At 38.6% G+C, this 22,604-nt stretch overlaps 2 protein-coding genes, 1 long non-coding RNA gene and 1 pseudogene across 4 annotated transcripts in view; 1 reads left to right on the top strand and 3 right to left on the bottom strand.

The window, feature by feature from the left end:
* Positions 1–22,604, bottom strand: part of LOC309637116 — a 276,838-nt gene that overhangs the window by 246,952 nt on the left and 7,282 nt on the right. The gene's annotated exons all lie outside the window — the stretch shown is intronic.
* On the bottom strand, positions 797–21,249 carry LOC309637100 (NXPE family member 4-like). The gene is given in 8 exon segments (XM_082411213.1): positions 797–3,348; positions 3,663–7,805; positions 10,239–10,448; positions 12,680–12,741; positions 13,242–13,615; positions 13,619–13,765; positions 13,768–13,953; positions 19,582–21,249. Coding segments are annotated over 7 exon segments (1,611 nt in total). The 5' UTR covers positions 19,678–21,249; the 3' UTR covers positions 797–3,348; positions 3,663–7,269.
* NXPE2 (neurexophilin and PC-esterase domain family member 2) overlaps positions 7,751–22,604 on the top strand; it is a 95,401-nt gene continuing 80,547 nt past the window's right edge. The window contains 1 exon segment of the mRNA XM_082411210.1: positions 7,751–8,081. Coding sequence (XP_082267336.1) covers positions 8,044–8,081 — 38 coding nt within the window. The 5' untranslated portion in view covers positions 7,751–8,043.
* Positions 10,430–12,659, bottom strand: LOC309636399 (large ribosomal subunit protein P1 pseudogene; annotated as a pseudogene). The gene is made up of 2 exons: positions 12,653–12,659; positions 10,430–11,319 (listed from the first exon to the last, which is right to left on the bottom strand). The product of its transcript is annotated as a large ribosomal subunit protein P1 pseudogene (transcript).

Here is a 22,604-nt window from a genome sequence, read left to right as displayed (position 1 = left end):
TGATGGACACTTAAGTTGTTTCCTTGTCCTGGCTATTGTAAATAGAGCTGCAATGAACATTTTGGTACATGACTCTTTTTTTTTTTTTTTTTTTTTTTAGAAATTCACGTTCTTTTATTTAATTATTTATGACTGTGTTGAGTCTTCATTTCTGTGCGAGGGCTCTCTCTAGTTGGGGCAAGTGGGGACCACTCTTCATCGCGGTGCGCGGGCCTCTCACCATCGTGGCCTCTCTTGTTGCGGAGCACAGGCTCCAGACGCGCAGGCTCAGTAATTGTGGCTCACGGGCCCAGTTGCTCCGTGGCATGTGAGATCTTCCCAGACCAGGGCTCGAACCCGTCTCCCCTGCACTGGCAGGCAGATTCTCAACCACTGCGCCACCAGGGAAGCCCCACATGACTCTTTCTGAATTATGGTTTTCTCAGGGTATATGCCCAGTAGTGGGATTGCTGGGTCGTATGCTAGTTTTATTTTTAGTTTTTTAAGGAACCTCCATACTGTTCTCCATAGTGGCTGTATCAATTTACATTCCCACCAACAGTGCAAGAGGGTTCCCTTTTCTTCACACCCTCTCCAGCATTTATTGTTTCTAGATTTTTTGATGATGGCCGTTCTGACCAGTGTGAGATGATATCTCATTGTAGTTTTGATTTGCATTTCTCTAATAATTAATGATGTTGAGCATTCTTTCATGTGTTTGTTGGCAATCTGTATATCTTCTTTGGAGAAATGTCTGTTTAGTCTTCTGTCCATTTTTGGATTGTGTTGTTTGTTTTTTTGTTACTGAGCTGCTTGTAAATCTTGGAGATTAATCCTTTGTCAGTTGCTTCATTTGCAAATATTTTCTCCATTCTGAGGGTTGTCTTTTGGTCTTGTTTATGGTTTCCTTTGCTGTGCAAAAGCTTTTAAGTTTCATTAGGTCCCATTTGTTTATTTGTGTTTTTATTTCCATTTCTCTAGGAGCTGGGTCAAAAAGGATCTTGCTGTGATTTATGTCATAGAGTGTTCTGCCTATGTTTTCCTCTAAGAGTTTGATAGTGTCTGGCCTTACATTTAGGTCTTTAATCCATTTTGAGTTTATTTTTGTGTATGGTGTTAGGGAGTGTTCTAATTTCATACTTTTACATGTACCTGTCCAGTTTTCCCAGCACCACTCATTGAAGAGGCTGTCTTTTCTCCACTGTATATGCTTGCCTCCTTTATCAAAGATAAGGTGACCATATGTGTGTGGGTTTATCTCTGGGCTTTCTATCCTGTTCCATTGATCTATGTTTCTGTTTTTGTGCCAGTACCAAACTGTCTTGATTACTGTAGCTTTGTAATATAGTCTGAAGTCAGGGAGCCTGATTCCTCCAGCTCCATTTTTTGTTCTCAAGATTGCTTTGGCTATTCTGGGTCCTTTGTGTTTCCATACAAATTGTGAAAATTTTTGTTCTAGTTCTGTGAAAAATGCCACTGGTAGTTTGATAGGGATTGCATTGAATCTGTAGATTGCTTTGGGTAGTAGAGTCATTTTCACAATGTTGGTTCTTCCAATCCAAGAACGTGGTATATCTCTTCATCCATTTTTGTCATCAGTATCTTACAGTTTTCTGAGTACAGGTCTTTTGCCTCCTTAGGTAGGTTTATTCCTAGGTATTTTATTTTTTTTGATGCAGTGGTAATTGGGATTGTTTCCTTAATTTCTCTTTCTGATCTTTCATTGTTAGTGTATAGGAATGCAAGAGATTTCTGTGCATTAATTTTGTATCCTGCAACTTTACCAAATTCATTGATGTGCGCTAGTAGTTTTCTGGTAGTATCTTTAGGATTTTCTGTGTATAGTATCATGTCATCTGCAAACAGTGACAGTTTTACTTCTTCTTTGCCAATTTGGATTCCTTCTAATTCTTTTTCTTCTCTGATTGCTGTGGCTAGGACTTCTAAAACTATGTTGAATAATAGTTGTGAGAGTGGACATTTTTGTCTTGTTCTTGATATTAGAGGAAATGCTTTCAATTTTTCACCACTGAGAATGATGTTTGCTGTGGGTTTGTCATATATGGTCTTTATTATGCTGAGGTAGGTTCCCTCTGTGGTCAGTTTCTGGAGAGTTTTTATCATAAATGCGTGTTGAATACTGTCAAAAGCTTTTTTTGCATCTATTGAGATGATAATATGGTTTTTATTCCTCAATTTTTTAATGTGGTGTATCACATTGATTGATTTGCATATACTGAAGAATCCTTGCTTTCCTGGGAGAAATCCCACTTGATCATGGTGGATGATCCTTTTAATGTGTTGTTGGATTCAGTTTGCCAGTATTTTGTTAAAGATTTTTGTGTCTATGTTCATCAGTGATATTGGCCTGTAATTTTCTTTTTTTGTGTGATATCTTTGTCTGATTTTGGTATCAGGATGATTGTAGCCTTATAGAATGAACTTGGGAGTATTCCTTCCTCTGTAATTTTTTGGAATAGTTTGAGAAGGATAGGTGTTAACTCTTCTCTAAATATTTGATAGAATTCACCTGTGAAGCCATCTGGTCCTGGGCTTTTGTTTGTTGGAAGATTTTTAATCACTGTTTCAATTTCAGTACTTATGATTGTTCTGTTCATATTGTCTGTTTCTCCCTGGTTCAGTCTTGGAAGGTTGTACCTTTCTAAGAATTTGTCCATTTCTTCCATGTTGTCCATTTTATTGGCATATATTTGCTTGTGGTAGTATCTTATGATCCTTTGTATTTCTGCAGTGTCTGTTGTAACTTCTCCTTTTTCATTTCTGATTTTATTGAGTTGAGTCCTCTCCCTATTTTTCTTGATGAGTCTGGCTCAATGTTTATCAGTTTTGTTTTTGTTCTCAAAGATCCAGCTTTTAGTTTCATTGATCTTTGCTATTCTTTTCTTCATATCTATTTTATTAATAACTGCTCTGATCTTTATGATTTCTTTCCTTCTACCTACTTTGGGTTTTGTTTGTTCTCCTGTCTCTAGTTGCTTTAGTTGTAAGGTTTGGTTGTTTATTTGAGATTTTCTTGTTTCTTGAGGTAAGATTGTATTGCTATAAACTTCCCTCTTAGAACTGCTTTTGCTGCATCCCATAGGTTTTGGATCATCGTGTTTTTGTTGTCTTTGTCTCTAGGTATTTTTGATTTCCTCTCTGATTTTTTCAGTGTTCCATTGGTTATTTAGTAACATATTGTTTAGCCTCTGTTTACTTTTTTTTTAAAGATGCAAACTATCATAACTATTATTAGAACATGGTCTTGTTGTTTCCTAAGGAAATGGCCCAGTAAAAAGGAGTGGGTTGATGACTGGGACAGTTATCAATGCATTGCCTCTCAGCTCCAAATTCACCCGTCAATATATTCTCTGCAGTGACAGACAGAATTATTATTATTTTTTTTAAGTATTTGTTTATTTATTTATTTATGGCTGTGTTGGGTCTTCGTTTCTGTGCGAGGGCCCTCTCCAGTTGCGGCAAGTGGGGGCCACTCCTCATCGCGGTGCGCGGGCCTCTCACCATCGCGGCCTCTCTTGCTGCGGAGCACAGGCTCCAGACGCGCAGGCTCAGTAATTGTGGCTCACGGGCCCAGTTGCTCCACGGCATGTGGGATCTTCCCAGACCAGGGCTCGAACCCGGGTCCCCTGCATTGGTAGGCAGATTCTCAACCACTGCGCCACCAGGGAAGCCCGAGACAGAATTATTTTAAGTACCTCTCCTTAAGGTGAGCATGTTGTCGAGCTTTGTCATTAGAGGGCATTGGAGGGACAGTAAAGGAGGAAGGCGCTATCCCCTGTCACTGCCTACAACAGTGGGTGGGGATTGTGAGTATGGAGACTTCCAGTGGAGCTCTTCCTGTCTTGTTCCTAGAACCAGGCAATTTCTCAGTGACCTTGTAGGCTTGTCCTTTCCCAACAATAACTTTCCCTGGCTTTTGTACACAGAAAACAACAATCTGTGGCTTCCTGCCAGTGAAGGCCTCCTGCTTGCACAGGCCCTGATTCCCTCTGCAGGTCCCTGGGCAGGTCAGCTGTCCCGGCCCCCACCTGCTTTACATGCCCATGCCCCTGCTTGCTGATCACCCGTATTCCATCTGCACTACAGAGGGTCGCTTTCTGCTTGCCCAGCAATTGCAGACCATCTGTGACCTGGACAAACCAGTGATCTTCTCCGCTGCCCAGTGGGCTGAACTACATCTTCCTCAGCAGGGTCTGAATTCCAGCCTTGGGGAGGGCCCCTTCCAAGTTGCTCCTTCCTTGGATACCCTCTCTCTTCCCTAAGGGTACAATATAGAGTTTCCTTCTATCTTACAGTCACTCGTTTATCAGAGTGTAATAATTTTTTATATCAGACATCCTCTGTTTAGCCTACTGTGTGGTTTCTACCTCCTAATTGGATCTATACAATACAATGGCAAGAGGGATTATAACTGCAGGAATTCAGCACCAACTAGTTCTTTGAATATACCACTTTTTGAAGCCTCCTCCTTGGAAAGATCCTCATACATGTAATTTTTAATCTTCTCAGTATACTCTTTAACATCCTTACCTCTTGATAATAATCATTTCCCTTGGAAATATTTACCTCTTTGTTTCCTTTAGAAATATTTATCCATCTTGTCTAAGAATCCATTCTGTCCAAAAGGCTGTGTGCCAGTCATTTTTACTTGTTTCTTTCATTGGAAGACCAGTTTGCAGTTGCTACAGACATACTGTGCAAGCATCTCAGACAGGAAATGACCCACCAAACATCAAGCAGACATGGCAACAGTTACTCTGTGTTTATAATGATTCATTTTGAGAAAAACGGATTCATTTTTGGGAAGAACTGAAATCATTTTGGATTTCCCCTAGAAAGTGCTAACTTCTGAGGTCTATCATTCTGAATGCATTACCCTGATCTTGCACTTCCTCTTAGGGTTCACACATTACAAACAAATACTTCTCCTCTTTTCTTTTCTTTCAAAAAAAAAAAAATCTCTGGGTCACATTCTAATTTTAGTCGCTCTTATAAAATTATAGTCCTCTGTGTTCTTTAAAAAAAATCTGCCCCTTTAGCAAGACCTTCAGTGACCCTTGCCAACCTTACCCAAATGGAGAGTGTAATGGAAAGTCACTTTATTAATAAAAGAAAACAGATGCTGTTCCAAAGTTCCATGGTTTCACAACTCTTGTTCATTCTGACGTTAGCAACTATAGCAGTCTGTGATGATGCCTGAGTTATGTTACCAGTCCCTCTCTCCCTCCCTCCCTTCTTTCTTTCCTTCTTTTCTCTCTCTCTCCCTTTCTCTTTCTCTCTCTCCCTCCCTCTCCCCTTCCTCCCTCCCTATTCTTTCCCTCCCTCCCTTTCTTTATTGTCTTCCTTCTCTTTCTTTTTCTCCTTCTTTTCTTCCTTCTCTCCTTCTCTCTTTCCTACCCTCTCTCTTATTTTCCTTCCTTATCTCCCTCCCTCAGTTGCCTTCCCATTATAATTGGGATAGAATTCAAACTCCTTGCCATAGACTACAAAGGCCACATGTTATCTGGCCCCTATCTTCCTCTCTAACTTCTTCTTCCTCCATATTTCTGACACTGACAATACTCCAGGCATAATGGTCTCCTGTTCTTTAAATAAACCAAGCTCCATCATGTCTCAGGGGTTTGGCACTTGCCATTCTTTCTTAAGGATCGCTGTCTTCACTTTGTCTCATGGATGCCTCCTTTCCATTATTTTGATCTCCCTTGTAATGCCTTCTCCTCTGAGATGCCTTTTTGAACTGCTCTAACTAGTCACCTCCATCACCACCATGCTGTCACTCTGCATCACATTACCCTATTATATACTTTGTTCATACTACTTTAGTAGTGTGAGATTATTTTATATCTTTTTTGTTTATCTTTTTCCTTTATTACAATATAAATTCTTTGATGGCAAAGAATTCATGTGCCTTTTGGACCACTGTATCCCTAAAGACTCGAATAGTTCCTGACACATGATAAGGGACTTAATATTTTTGACCATCTGTTTACTGGGCACTGAACTGTGAATTGTGGTTCATGGGCAAATAAGTAGAAAAATTATTATCCCTTTCCTGGAGGAAACTGGATAAATGGATTTAAGATATTCCTATTACCATTGTCTTTTCCTAGATGGAGCAAGAGTAGGTCAGGGGCCCAGTGATACCTGGGGCATGGTTTAGAGGGAAAAATTAAGGAAGAATATTATACCAAAATACTTTATAATAATTATATCACCCTATTCAACTGAAATTCTCATATCATTCTTTTTCGGTCAAATTTTGGGAAGCCCTATTACAATGCAAGTGAGCGTGATTAAAATAGTAACCCATATGTGTAGATTATAGAAAGCAATGTTGTTGATTATCTACATTGTGGTTTTCAAACATTTTAAGCGGTAGAACCTTTTTTTCAAATCAAAAGCCTACCCAGAAGCCCAATAAACATGGGTAAAAATGGCTGATATTCTGGCTGAAGTGGTGTGGAAGAACTGGTACCCTGAGCACCAAGCACTTCTGCTAACTCCCGTCCCTCCAGCCAGTACCTGCAGCACCCCCCAGAGCTGCACAGAGCAAGGTTTAAAAATCACAAATCTCAGACTAACTCCTTCGTTTCAGAAACTGAGGCCCAGAGAGCTGAAGTGACTTATCCAAAGTTATGTAATTACTGTCAACCAAAGGACTGAAGCCCAGCTTTCTGAATCCTAGAGCACTGTGCTTTCAACTGTTTTAGCTGGTATTCCTGAAGGATAAGTTCTATAGAATAGATTAACTCCTAGCCATGGGAGTCCCTCTAGGGAGAGAAATGTCAGAGGCTTTCAGTATCCAGAGGGTCTTGCTTCAAATTCTGCTACTCCTTCAGGACCGTGTACATGGAGCATTGCCTCAAAAGACTTCTCTTCCCACTTGGAAATCATCTTGAACTTGTCTCATAAATAAGGAAATGGGACTACTTTCTCCAAATATTTATTTTATAATGACTTCATTGCTCTGAATTTCCATGCATCACAGAGAACTTTTAACCATTAGGTGTCTTGACTTCCTGCTTGTGAAAAGTGGCATGACTCTGATCAAGAAGGGTAGCTCCTTTTCATAAGTATTTTTGTGTTTATTTGTAAGTGGAAGCCCAAATTAGAAATAACTGATTTGGTTGAGTTACTGGTTAATAAATCAGCCATAGTGCAGATTTTCTCTTGCTAATTGAGAGTTCAGAGCCAACAGCATCTGGCATGATAGCAAACACTTAATAGATGTCTTTAATTAAGTGAATAAATTAAAGCGATATGTTTTATCTAGCAAATAAAGTTTAACAATATATTAATCTGATTTCTGACTACAGATTGGGGCGGGTGGATGTTATCTGTGCCATATGCAATTGTTATATCCCAGGCATCAATAATGCCCACATTGAGATCCTGAAAAATGTCCTTTATGGCAAGATATTGGATGTAACCGTGAAAGTCACTAAATCTCTCCACATCATTGTGCATCTCCCTGATGTTTTCTGCCTTGATGACGACCATAGTGTCTGGGCTTCTCAGAAGAAGGTGCTGAACTGCGTCATGGACACTGAGGGCCCTTCGGATAAACACATCAATGGGAAAGGGTCTGAAGTGCTGGCCCAGAGAAATAACAATGATCGTATTTTTTTCTCCTCCAGTTCTGTCAATAACCCGAGCAATGTACTCAATCTCTTTGACTGAATAGGTCAGTGATCCAGTCAAGGGGTAACCATGCTTTTGCCACTGGATGTTGATATTCTTGTTCAAGTCCACAGCAAATTGGTTTTGAAATTTTCCAAATTCATGCAGATCCACTGACTTCAGGGCTGATGACAAATAGGCAATCCCAAAATGAAAGGAAAAAAAGTTCCAAAGGTCATAAACATAGAAGAAAAGATTTGGTGTTTATGATTAAATAAGTTAATCCTGACTAATTTATTATAGGTTTAAATGAGAGAATAGTTTGAAAATTATTGAGCAACCAAAAGTGTTAATACAAATAAGAAATTATATCTGCCCCTCTGTAGAACCATGTAGAACCAAATCGACTGGCGATGGAGAGCAATGAGATCACTTCACTGGAGGATGATGGAGTCACGTTTGTGGGTATTAGTTTTGTACATTTTGCTAACTATAGACTAAGTTCATTTGAAGATAGAGAAAGATACCAATTGATGTCTTTATATTTCAAAAAACAAGTAACCCTATTTCCCCAAGTCTTCTGTAAGTTCCCTTAAGACTGGAATTATATTTTATACTTCTGTGTTTCTTTTACATATGCATGAAATGGTACTGAATACATCATCTATAATAATATGACTATTCACTTGTGAAGGACTTTACAGTTTACAAAGCATTTATTAGGACTGATATATTCATTTACTTCAAAGCTCAATATATATGCATATATATATTTGATTGCCATATTATAGAAAAGAAAACCAAGAGATGAAATGACCTGTTCAAGATTACACAACTAGTAAGTGACAGAATCTGTACCTAAACTTGAAGTTTCTCCCAATTCTTGTGAAAGTAGTCTACCCAATCTTAAAACTTTTGAAAAGTATAGTATGGACAGAAGAAAATGAAGTCCCTACATTTTTCATCGTATTAATTAGACCCTTGTCAAACTCTCAAGGCCAGCTGCTTTGTAGCTAGAACTTCTGAGGAAAATGTGTAGTAAAGGATTATTAATGCTTTGTAACATGTATCATCTTAGAAGTAAAGGGCTGCACTTAAAGTCTTAACCAGTATGGTTTGAAAATAGTGATGCTGGAGGGTTGGGTGGAGGAAAAGGGCAGAAGTTTTTCTTCATTCCGTTTCTAACATATTTCAATTTCCTTTTCCAAAGCACACTATAGCCATACAATTTAACTTTTAACAATATGTGCAACAGATGTTTTGCTACCACAACTTGAAAGGTCAGCCAAGAGGGTAGGTAACTCAATAATTTAGTACTTTCTATAAACTAAGAGACCCACAGTTATAGGATGTGATGCTAGAGGTTATCACCAGACCCTTAATTTTACAGATGAGGAAACTGAGGTCTGGCGGAGTTTAGTCATTTACCAGAGGTCACAATTTAAAACTCTCCCCTTCTGTTGGAGGGGATCCAAGGCCCTATTGATTTTCCCTTTTTACTGGGAGAATCAGCTTACACCGTAAGTTGGAGATCACAAGAGTGGCATCCTGTCAGGAAGGCCAGCAGGGAGCCACACCAGCTGCACTGTCCCTAGTGGTAAAAGCCAGGGTCCAGGACAGGCAGTGACAGTTTTCCAGGTAAGAGTGCTAAGATCTACTAGTGGATTCTGAATTATTATTGATGCATTCTTGGTTTAGTAAAAGGAGCAACTAGACTAGGATTCTAGCAAATGGATTCTAGCCCCAACTCTGATATGAACTAATGATAATAATTGCAATAGCTGTTGTTTACTGGGCACTTTCTGAGTGCTCATGTGTCTTGCAATGTGGTAAATATTTTATAACCATTACCTCATTTACTCTTTATAACCACCGCCAGATGCTGTTGTTATTTTTAGTTCATTGATGAGGAAAATAAGTACTATGCCCAAGGTCATGGCTTCTAAGTGGCACAATCTAGGGCTGTTAGGCTCCAAAGCCCCTACTTTTAAGCACTGTGCCTACCTGATGTGAAGCCATTACCTTACTCCTAGCATCTGTCCTTACATGAAATAATAATAGTGATGACAGCTTACACCAAAGAGAACTTAGTATGTAGCAAACAGTATTCTAAATGCATTGTGTATATTACCTCATTTTACCAGGTGGGTACTATTTTCATCTCTGTTTTACAGATGAGGAAACTAAGGACAAAATCACTATGTAGTTATGTAACTTGCCCAAGCCCATCCAGCTAGGACATGTAGAGGCCATATTTTGATCCTAAGACATCTGGATTTAGAATCCACACCCTTAATCATCATGCCATCTGTAGAAGGTGGACAATATAATATCTTATTATCGTCTGCTCTGTCCGTGATTTTCTGAGCATGCTGGGTAAATATTGAAGTGTGAATTTTGCAGGGATAGGCATGGAGTAAACCTTTTTCTACACTGGCTCCCTTCTAGTCAATAAATGTATTCTTTTAAAGAAAAGACAATGATGTCTTGTGAAAAGTGTTGGTGTGTTGTGATTAACAAATATGAAAAAGAAGAGGCATTGCCCATATTCATTTCTCCCCTTGAAATGAAAAAGATGTTTCTGAAAGGGATATGAGTAATAGCTTAGACAGGCATACTGTTGCTACTGCTTTTGAAGTATTCCATCCACTGGCGGATCGCGGAATCTGCCATTAGATGTATGAATTTTCCTCTCAGGCATTCTTTCATTTCGATTGGAGCCAAACTACAGGAGACAGGATTCCATGTGTCTTTCCAGACGTGTCCACTGGGGATTGTGGACGCCATTCCAAACTTGCATTTCTTTTTCATTGGAGCTGTCTTTTCTGCTAAAGAATCAACAAGATAGGATCTTCTAAAATATCACTTTACCCATCAGTATTTGTTAAGAACCAACTGTCTTTTCTAAGTATCGTTTTAATAGGGTGTGAGGATGGAGAAGAAGCGTCATTGAAGCATCATTATCTTAATGGAATACTTATTTTTCAGAAAAAATTTTCTCTGATACGAATTTTCTAAATGATACCCATTAATGTTCATTATAGAGAACACGTTTTCTCCCAGAAAAAAGGCCTTCTAGGTAAAATTTAAGTATTTGTTTGCCTTTTTATGAAAGGGAAGACATCAATTCTTGCTTAGTCATGAAAACTCAATTATCTTGTCATTTTATCCCACTTTACCCTCAAGTTTATCACACACTGTCCTAGTGTTATTTTTGTTATTTTTTTTTTTTTTAAAGAGCTCAGCTTTTTATTGAACGTGTTACTAAAGAGGTTTAGTCAAAAAGACCAGAGCCCATGTCATCATCAGACTCTTCGGATTCTTCTTTCTTTGCTTCCACTTTCTTCTCTTCAGCTGGGGCAGCAGTGGTGGGGCGGGCGGGACCTCCTGGTGGGGCAGCATCAGCTGCTGGGGCAGGTCCACCAGTCCCCACGTTGCAGATGAGGCTCCCGATGTTGACATTGACCAAAGCCTTTGCAAACAAGCCTGGCCAGAAAGGTTCAACATTTACACCGGCTGCTTTAATGAGGGCATTGATCTCATCCTCCGTGACCGTCACCTCAGCGTCGTGCAGGATGAGGGCCAAGTAGATGCAGGTGAGCTCCGAGACGGAGGCGATGGTGCGGGCGAGTGCTACATGGGGGCTGCTGGGTGCGGTGCTAGTCGCCAGATGAAGTGAGGGCCTCCCCCCAACGCGGCCTTAGCTTCCTCGGAAGGATTGAGCACCTTAGCGGCAGCAGAGGACTGTCATAGTGTCTTAATGCCACAATCAAACTGTAAATCCTTTGAGTTAAGTGCATGGAGATATCAAAAACATTAACAACTAATTTGGTTTGGGACCTGGACAGTCCACATGGATATGGCTGTAGGCTGGGGCAGAGTCCTGGAGGTCCAGAACAGGCCAGGTATTAACCCATTAGTCACTGGTTTGTGAAGAGTCTGGGAATCTGATGGACTGATGTATCTAGCCTTGGTGGTCTTGGGGCAGTGATTATTCACCAACCAAAGGAAGTGGTTTAATATTTTAATAACCGGTATGAGTATCCTTGTGTATCCTGGGTGAAAAATGCCATTTCTACCTGTAGGTACGTATATACACTTCAGTGTAAATGAGTTCAGTAGCAATTAGCAAGCTGTTAATGTCGAACTTAAAGGGACACAGAAGTTCTTGCCTTAAATCATTTTAGATAGTGATTTCCTAGGATGTTTTGAGCCAAAGGAATTGAAGAGCAATTAATAAATACAAGTGTGGAAGTGCTATTTTATATGTTAAAATGTTTGAAAGGTGGCAAAGACAAAGAGGGGAAAATTGTAATGAATTGACTTATAGAGGGCAGGTTAGAAACCTCTAGATGGTGATTCTTGTGCTTGTAGCAATGTGGGAAGTGCTGACGGTGGTGGTTTGGGAATAAGACCTAGGTGCAAACTGGGAGAGAGTTTTGACATTTGAAGGTTGTTGTGTCTGATGGGCAGGTAATCTGTTGCCTGATAGATAATGATAAGATTGATGATGAGAGTTATATTTATTTATTTATTTTTATTATTTTTATTATTTTTGGCTGTGTTGGGTCTTCGTTACTGCACACAGGCTTTCTCTAGCTGTGGCGAGCGGGTGCTACTCTTTGTTGCAGTGCACGGGCCTCTCATTGCGGTGGCTTCTCTTGTTGCAGAGCACGGGCTCTAGGCACACGGGCTTCGGTAGTTGTGGCATGTGGGCTCAGTAGTTGTGGCTCGTGGGCTCTAGAGCGCAGGCTCAGTAGTTGTGGCTCACGGGCTTAGTTGCTCCGCGGCATGTGGGATCTTCCTGGACCAGGGCTCAAACTCGTGTCTCCTGCATTGGCAGGTGGATTCTTAACCACTGCATAATGAGAGTTATAAAACAGATTTATGATTCCAGTCATTTATTCACTTAGGTAACTGGCATCTTGGCCTACCATAGACCAGCCTGATGAGCAGAGTAACAATAGGACTGGTAATAGTGAATAAGTCTGCAAAAAGAAGAAATGCTTTAAATGGGACTAGTACTAAGTACCACCCATCAGACACAGGGAGAACATACTGTTGCATTTGGAGACAGTAATGGCGTCAAACTTTTCCATCATCTCTATACCCACATTTGACCTTAACGAGACAAATATAGAAATTAATCTGCAGGTGGCCCCAAGATCAGGAAACACAAGAAGCCACATTACCCATTGCTTCAGTTATTTCTTGTGATAATGACTGACTACTTTGCCCACAGTTCCAAACCATTTATTAAATTTCCATTTCTTGGCCTATTAGTCCAGGGAGTACAGATCCCCAGAAAGTGTACACGGTAATTTTTTGAGCAGCAGAAAGAATATATTAGAGCCCATGCATATTCACACATGTATATTTCTCCTCCTCTTTTCATTTTTATTTTATTTATATTTTTTGTTTCAATGATAAGGGTTAAATATCCAAAACCTTTAGGGACTACTGGAGAGTGGGCACTGTCCCCAAATGAATTCACAGACCTTTTCTAAAATGGCTCTTCAGAGTCCCAAGGTTGATGTACTCATAGCAGTTTCCTTTAGATCAACAGATAGGCCAAATCATTACTATATTTGTCCAGGTAGTCTCCAGAAATAATTATTTACCTTTCAAAGAGGCTTCTTTCTTGTTTGCTAAGATAAGACACTTCCTTGTTTTTGGAATGCATGTGGGTGAGTGCAGCACAGGGTATATGTAGAGGCTTCACGCAGTAGAAGGCTTCTTGGTCTCGACTATCCAGGTTCTCACACAGCTCAGCACTTGAATTTAAAACCAGGGCGCAATCAGTATTGACATGGGAGGTGCCATTGGCAAACTGGCCTGTGAAGATCACCCTGTCATAGCCTTGGTTCCTTGCCCTCCAGAGAGCCGACACGCCTTCAATGGGGTAGATGAGCAGGAGAGACAGAGACACCCGGCCCTCCCAGAACAGGGTGAAGCTGACAAGGTAGGTGCCATTGTTGAAGTCTGTCACCTTTCCCTAAGCGCCTGCCTTCAGGGCTGGGGAGGACATCCTGGCCCTCAGGAAATCCCCGCCGTATTCCTTCCTGCATCCCAAGTGGTCCCTCACCTCCAGCAGGATGTCTAGCTGATCCCCCCTGCAGTATGTGTCCTGAGGGCTTGAAGGCAGAGGAGGGTGGCTTTGCTGTGTGTGGTGCTGGTGGTGGAGCTCAGCTGGTCTAGTTTCTCCATGATCCCCTTTATTCTCAGCTCAGTCTCTGTTGGTGAAACCGCTGGATGCAGTGGTGCTTCAGGACATGATTTCATGATGAAATTCCAGTGATGGAGGGAGATGGGCAACTTGAGTACAGTCCATAACTGAAATGACAAGGAATACAATAAAGAACAAAGAAAATGTGCCTTTTTAATGTAATAATTTTGGTAGCTTAGCCAACTTCTCTTTTATAAAATGATGGGAGGTACAAAAATTAAAAATACATTGAAATTTCACTATCTCTGTTTTTTTTTTTTGGCTGCGCCGCATGGCTTGCAGGATTTTAGTTCCCTGACCAGGGATTGAACTCCAGGGTCCTTGGGAGTGAAAGTGCAGAGTCCTAAGCACTGGACTGCCAGGGAATTCCCATCACTGGCTAATCTATTTTGAATGAGCCACTCCACCCTGGAATCTTCTTCCTTAAAGTGGTGATCATAAAATGTACTTTCACGGCAGTTGTGGAGACCAAATGAGAAAATGCTTTTTAACTGCATAGCAGAGAACAAATGTTTATTGTTCTATTATTTTTTATCTTAAAACTAGAATTCAGTCATTTAAATAAATCCTTAAGAAAATGTTTAAGAAGCATGGAAATTTTATGTAATATACAATTATCTATTTTTTTCTATTTCACTTTTTACACTTTGATTAAAGAGTCTGTGATATCTATTAGTAATTTTCAGATTGCTTTAGCTAACAGCACATAAGAAGCATAGGCTTATAAAATATTTATTTTCTAATCATAAAATAACGCTGATTTATTATTAAAAATGAGAGAATGCCACAACTCTATAGGAAATAAAAGTCAGTCACAATCACACCAACCATTGATAACTACTGTTACCATTTGGGTGATTTTATCTCATACGCTGTATAACAATTTCACATGATTGTGAACAAACTGAATATTTACCAATGAATTTTGATTTAAAAAAAAAGTGTAATTAAAAACTTTCCACCTTATGTCAAAGGCCCACATAATATTCCAGCCTATGGAATATTTCACCTATTCCTATCTTTTTAGATATTTATTGCATTCAGCTTTTCTCTATTACTTATGATTCTGTAAAGAACACTTTTTGGTATAAATCTTTCATAGTAATATCTCCAAATTTCCAATAAAGGCAGAGTAGCTTGTACTGGACTAAGTTACTATGATTAACATTGTTACTGTTTTATTATTTGACATGTAAAGATTTTAAAAAATAAAAACATTTTAATTTATCAAATAATATTCAGTAATAGCAAACATTTAGTATGTGCCAGGTACAATGCTCAATGTTTTTCATATGTTAGCCCATTAATCTTCACAATAATATATGGGGTATTTATTTTTATGACCCACTTTTCAGATGATTAAACTGGTTCACAGCGAAGTTAAGGGACTTAGCCAAGCTTGTATAGCTAGTCAGCAACAGAGTCAGGTTTTAATCCCAGGCAAGTATCTCTAAAAATGAGCTACCCAGTGTTGCAAACATGCAGTAAGACTAAAATTCTCTTTCACTGTTGGTTTAGGTGTGAATGGCACCAGATGTCTGGAAAACAGTTCTATAGCATGTACTAAGACCTTTAACAATGTTCACTGCATTTACCAATAACTCTATTTCTGAGAACTCAGTGAATCACAGTAATATCTCCAAATTGGACTAATTCTCCTGTAGAGAACAGTGATAAACTCTACGCCCCTACCCCCAAATCTTCTCTTTTTTTTTTTTTTTTTTTCAAATCTTCTCTTTTAAAAGCACTGGAGAGTGACCGCAAGCAGACAGACACTGGAGGAGAGTTGAAACTTGGAAGAAGGGACAACACTGGACTTGCATTTTAAAAAGTGCTGGGACTTCTCCAGCAGTCTAGTGGTTAAGACTCCACACTTCCACTGCAGGGGGCACAGGTTCGATCCCTGGTAGGGGAACTAAGATCCCACATGCCAGTGGCGGGATCAAAAAGAAAAAAAAAAACACACTGCTAACTAAAGTTCTTCAAGCTGAAGTGAAATTACACCAAAAAGACACATAGATCTTCAGGAAGGAATGAAAAGCACCAGAAATGATAAATATGTGTATTAATATAAAATACTGTGTGTTTATCTCCTAGTTTCTTTAAAGTGCATATAATTATTTAAGAACTACAATTTTGTAATAATATGACAACTATAGCATAAAGAATGGGGGGGAATAAATGGAAATAAATGGTTGAAAGGTTATTACAGATTACATGAAGTAGCACAATATTAACTCTAAAAGTTAAGAATGTGTATTGTAATCTCTAGAGAAACCACTTTAGAAAGACAACTTAGAGCTATAAAAATAATAGAGAAACTGAAAGGAAATACTAAAGAAAAATTAACCCAAAATAAGGCAGGAAATGGGGAACAGAGGAATAAAAACCAGAATGGGTGAACAGAAAACAAATAGCAAAATGGTGGACCTAAATCCACCCATATTAATAATTCCATTAAAAGTAAGTAGACTAAACACTTCATTAAAAGGCAGAGATAATGCTCTTCCTGGGATTAAAGTAGTGTAATCAAACTCAAAAGAAAAAAACTACTGTTTTGGAATAGTTAGGGTGTGAAGATTTTTAAAAGACAGTATGTATAAATAAAATAATGTTCTATAGTCAATGCATTCATTTATGTATATTTTAATATTTTGAAATATTTAAAATATTTTGATATTAAAAGTTATAGTTTGGCATTAAAATTTATGGTTTTACCAAATTTTGGAAGAATTTTTATTAAATGAATTTGTGATCAATGTTTCAATATTTGAGATAATTCATTTATAAAAAGGTGAAGCTGTTATATTTTCACCTATGTGATTAGTAATACATTCTAGAAAAAAAGTTTTACTAGAATGATATCTAATAAATGAAGTGTTAAATTTTTTTTAAAAGGCAGAGATAAAACAGCAAGACCCAACTATTTGCTATCTACAAGGAATGTAGTTTAAGTATAAAGATACCTATAGGCTGAAAGTGAATGGATGGAAAACAATATACCATGTAAGCATAAAAAAGCTAACATTAATGTTAAAGTAGATTTTAAGAGAAAGAGTATCACCAGACATAAAGATGGACATTTCTTAGTGATAACAGGGTCAGTTGGTCTGAAAACATAGCAACCTTAAATGTGTACGTGCCTACATATCCATGTATTTATATGTGAAACAAAAACGGACAGAACTAAAGGGAGAAATAGAAAAATCCACAATCAGAAATTAAAAAATCTCTCTCAGTAGTTGCTGCAGGAACTAAATTAAAAAATGAGTAAGTACCAAATGTAAAATAGTTAGCTAGTGGGAAGCAGCTGCATAGCACTGGGAGATCAGCGGGGTGAGATAGAGAGGGTGGGAGGGAGGCGAAAGAAGGAAGGGATATGGGGATATATGTATACATATAGCTGATTCACTGTGTTATACAGCAGAAACTAACACAACATCGTAAAGCAATTATACTCCAATAAAGATGTTAAAAAAAAAAAGAGTAAGTACCTAGAGGATCTGAACATTATCATAGTAACATCTTTTAACCATACAGTACATTATCAGATGTTTTTAAACTGCTACAACTTCACGTGAAAATTATAAGTGATTTTCAGTATGGTAGAATAATATTCTCTGCACAATTTTTTTTTTAGTAGAAAAATAACAGGAAAATTCTGATTCAAGGTGGAGGAGTAAGCACATGTTATAGCCTCGATTTCCCACCATAAAATTGTATAAACGGCAGAAAAGAACTTAAAAATTTCTAATTATTCTGGGAAATAGGAAGAGATACCTTATATGGACCAGAACTTATAAGCAGTCTCCTGAAGAATGAAATGCAGATGAGATTAGATCAAAGAAGGAAACCACGGCTCCAATGCATGTCGATGAGGCTTTGGCAAAAGAAGGAAGTCCCTGCAGGGACATTACCAACATGGAGGAGGGTGATAAATGGAGTAACAGGGGGTGAAGGGGAGGCTCACAGGAGGACAAACCAATCAGGTTGACGCCTTATTTCCCACCCGTGCTGGGGCCAGGCAGCTAGAAACAGGGACTTTTCTGTCCTCTGGTGAGAGTAAAAACTACAGATATTTAAGCTGGAGAGGTGGGTAGGACCTAGTGTGCCTGGCAACACTTTAGAAAAATGGGGAGCATTTATTGCCCTGCAGCACTTTTTGCATCTCTGCCACAAACATGCTGGAGCAAACAGGTAACAGCACTCCAGACTGGCCACAACAGAATCTCAGGTGTAAGAATGTACACAACCAAGAATTAGCAAAAAATGTTCATGAAAGGTAACTCATGAGAGGGACTTCCCTGGTGGTCCAGTGGCTAATACTCGATGCTTCCACTGCAGGGGGCACGGGTTGGATCCCTGGTTGGGGAACTAAGATCCTGCAAGCCACGTGGCGTGGCCAAAAAAAAAAAAAGTAACTCATGAGAGAGAGGTATGAAGTTCAACAAAGAGGAGACACCCAAGGGAACAGAATTAATAGAAAAATCAAATCAAAATTTTAGAACAAGTATACTTTCTGTCCTCAGAGAGATCTAGACAATATTGGATCTGTGAACTAATGAGTCTTTCAAGGTCTTGGAAAGTAAAATCCTACTGTTCCTTATGCAAAAGTCAGTTGGATTCCTTTACGCCAGCAGTGAGCAATTAGAAAATGTATTTAAAAGGACACTATTCACAATAGCAACAAAAAAATTATGAAGTACCATGGTATCAATCTAACAAAAGATGTATAAGACCTGAATGCAAAAATTATAAAATTTAGTGAAAGATCTTGAAGAAGACCTGTATAGATGGAGAGAGATTACATGTTGATAAACAGCAAAATAATATTATAAACGTTATCAGTTTTCTCAGTTTGATCTATATGGCTAATGTCATGCACTTATAATTTAAGTAGAATTTTTCACTAAATTTGACAGTCTGATTCTAAAATATATAAGAGAGAGTGAAGAGCCAAGACTGGCCGAAAACTAAAAAAGTTTTCAAAACTAATTATGAAACTCTGTTAATTATAGCCATGTGGTATTGATACAGGGAAGACAAATTGATCAATGGAGTAGAACAAAGAGCCCACAGAGGGACCTGTATTTATGAGAGGTTTTGATATACAACAAAAATGACGTGATAAATCAGCTTGGAAAGGAAGGATTACAAAATAAGAAGAGCTGAAAAAGTGGTTATCCATATGGAAATAAAAGAAAAATCAGCAAAAAAAAATCCAAGTACATTACAGGGCTAAATGTCTAAAGCAACCTTTAAAACTTTAAGTAGAATATTTAGGTAAATAATTTGATGTTGGCATAGGGAAGGGTTTATTAGTACTCAAGTATTAACAGTAAAAAGTATTAACAGTAAAAAGTATTAATAGTATTAACAGTAACAGTATTAACATAAATTTTACTACATAAACATGAAAATATTTTGTTGTTCAGAGGTTCCTTAGAGAAGGTGTAAAGACAAGCTAAACACTGGAGAAGACTGTTGCAATGCAGATATAAGTGACAAAAGAAGAATGTGTGTACACACACACACACACACACACACACACACACAATATTATCCTCTCCCATATCGCATGATTATTATCAAGTACCTTGGCTCTTAGAGGTGTGTAAGCTGTTGAAACTCCCCTACTACAATCTATAGGTCTGTTTGTTTGGACTTTCCTAGAACAGATGAAGTGTCAAGAAAAAATGTACTTCTGTAAAACATATAAAGAAAGCAGTTCCTACCTTTGTGGAGTTTTGGAAGACTGTAAAAGTGATCCAGGAGGCTAATATAAACAACAATACCAACCGTGACTTATGATTTGCTATTCTCATTGTCATGATTGGGATCCTAAAAGAGACAATACAAAAACAGGCACAAACACACAAAACCAGAAAAGAAATGCAGAAATACTTGAAAAGTTTATGCCTCCTGATTCTCCAGGAGAATCAGGAGAATCTCTATGAGTTACTCCCAGAATTGAAACTTGGTCTTCACGCTGCTCTTGCTGTCTCCCAGCTGCCTTTATTAGCTTGTACCTTCAAGAGAGAGTGCTATTCTGAGAATGGAGCCCACCATGGTCTCTAAGAAACTGAGCAACTAAGGGCCTGATGGATGCAGGGTTGCTCATGCTTAAGGGAAGTTTCCAGGCTATGTGTCATCTAACAGGTTTCCTATTCTTTTCCCTTAAACACAAAGAGCAGACACAAAACATCCCAATAAATACTGACTCTGATAATCATATTATTCTGGGGCCCTTTTAATGTAACTTGATTTTTCCAGCTTCCTTTTTACTAATCTGTTAATAGGTTCCCCTTTCTTGTCTTACCAGCCTTTCTAGCACCCCTCAAGCTTGAAAAGATTTGTTTTAAAATTCAGATTTCTCTCTTTCTTTAAAAAATGTTTTAGGCTTTATCAATGTTTTCTATGGTTACATCTTCATTGCTGTCTTTGCCCTGGAATTTCAAGTTGTCTTTTAAAATCAGATGGCTTAAACACTGCCCTTCTAAAATTTTCTCATCTCAAAATTTTCTCTCCGCTAGAAGCACCTCATACCCTAGATCCCCAGTTTATACATAGACATTAGAAGTTTCTGCACCCAAGAATAAATGTTACTCCTTTCCCTGACCTCCCCAATTTTGCAAATATTTTCATACCTTTAGTTTAAAGACTTTGCTTAATTCCATACACAGGAACTATGGTGAGCTGGGTGGTAAGGCTTTGTTCTGAAGCCACCGGTGTATAACGGGGGTACCTCTCCTCTGTGCCAAGACATATCACAGGTGTAAATTGCAGTCTGCATGCTTTGAGCTTAGATCCAGAACCCTCTGCTTGTTTCAGGTAAGGTGAGTATCAGGCTTGCCAGCTCCACCTTAAGGAGGCACCTGGATCACAGCTGCAATTCTCAGTTCATGCAGAGGTGGGGAGGAGAAATGAAATTCTCAGTATGGTTAGATGAGATAATTTTAATGCTCTTAGACTTTATTAGTTAATTTTAGTAAGTGTACAATAAATACCTGACAAGAAAAAGTGTGAATGAATCTGGAAGTTTGAATGAATAGTCATCCGTGGGAAGCTGAACCACTTAATCTCCGTCTGAGCCTCATCAAGGCCCAGTTGCCAGATTCAAGTGCGTATTATCTAGTACAGAGTAGGTACTCAGTAAAATTTGCTGAATTAAGAAAGAACCTGGCTTCCCTGGTGGCGCAGTGGTTGAGAATCTGCCTGCCAATGCAGGGGACACGGGTTCGAGCCCTGGTCTGGAAGGATCCCACGTGCTGCGGAGCAACTGGGCCCGTGAGCCACAATTGCTGAGCCTGCGCGTCTGGAGCCTGTGCTCCGCAACAAGAGAGGCCGCGATAGTGAGAGGCCCGCGCACCGCGATGAAGAGTGGCCCCCACTTGCCGCAACCGGAGGAGAAAGCCCTCGCACAGAAACGAAGACCCAACACAGCCATAAATAAATAAATAAAATTAAAAAAAAAAAGAAAAAAAAAAGAACCTCAAATACAATGTAGGCAAGACAATGATATTGATTCACTCTGAGACCAAGAGAGTGACCGCTTACAGTCATGGGTTTGAATCCATCTGGGATTTGTATTCTTGAACCGGTAGAAATGGTGCCAGAAAGAGCATGTGCCCAGGACAAATGCACCAGCGGCCAGAGGAAGCAGTAGCTGATTACACTGTGGATCCTTCCACAGTTTCATTAGTGCTGCCCCACACAGGAAGTTAAACATCTTTAAACATCTACACCAATCCTTTCAGTCATATGCATAAGCAAGAAATCAAGACCTATTTCACAAGGATCTTTAGGATTTTGATAATGGTCCCAACATCCTTGATCATGCTCTATGGAACTGGCCTTAACAATACTTTCTTATGTCTTTACATAATGACTGTTGGAAAAGCTGTTTTTTTTTTTTTTTTTTTTCTCACACACACACACTGTATTTTATTTTTACAAGAGATAAATAGACTGACACCAAGCATTGTACATGGATGACCACAACAAAAGCAACAATGATTGCAATTACCAAACATGAAACACACTCATACTATGTCATAATATTGACATTCAGTCCAGTAATCCTCCACTGTAACAGCTCCTTTACTTTGCAGTGAAAATTGATTTGTATATTCTTTGCCTCTGAGTCCTTGTGGGATTTTTTTTTTTTTTTAATTCAGACAGAAAGTCACAAAAATTATACTCATCCTCATCAGTTCACTCAGTCCCATGTAATTAATTGTTTTTTTTCATCTTGATCTTTTGTTAGCACTTTTATGAGTTCATCAGTTTTTCATCAGAGTTCTGAAAATGCTTATTCATTCAGTTCAGCAGTACAGTCAGTTACCAGAAACCTGTACTTGTCAGAGTCTTTTCCATGAATTTCTTGAAGATGAAACCCTTTTATAGGAACATATTTGCAAAATCATCAGAGTACACCCAGAACTGTCTGTAAATGACAAAAGACTTAAAAATGACCACGGTAAAAGATTTGATGAAAGTTCATAATAATGCAGTTGAAAAGAAAATTAGTTATTTCTGAGATATACATTTTAAAGTAATAACTAGGATTATTACTTATAACATTATACCAGAACATATAAGATTTTTAGAAATTTCATGTAATGTCTGAAACATTTATATTAACATATTTCCATACATATTTCCATACAAATACAAATATAAGATTTTTAGGAATTTCATGTAATGTCTGAAACATTTATATTAACATATTTCCATACAAATAACCCAATGAAAGTTT

Source organism: Balaenoptera physalus (genome assembly GCF_965194825.1).
Source record: "Balaenoptera physalus genome assembly, chromosome: 10".
Lineage (NCBI taxonomy): Eukaryota > Metazoa > Chordata > Mammalia > Artiodactyla > Balaenopteridae > Balaenoptera > Balaenoptera physalus.
Note: the sequence above shows the minus strand (reverse complement) of the source record. Positions and strands in the feature narration are given on the sequence as shown.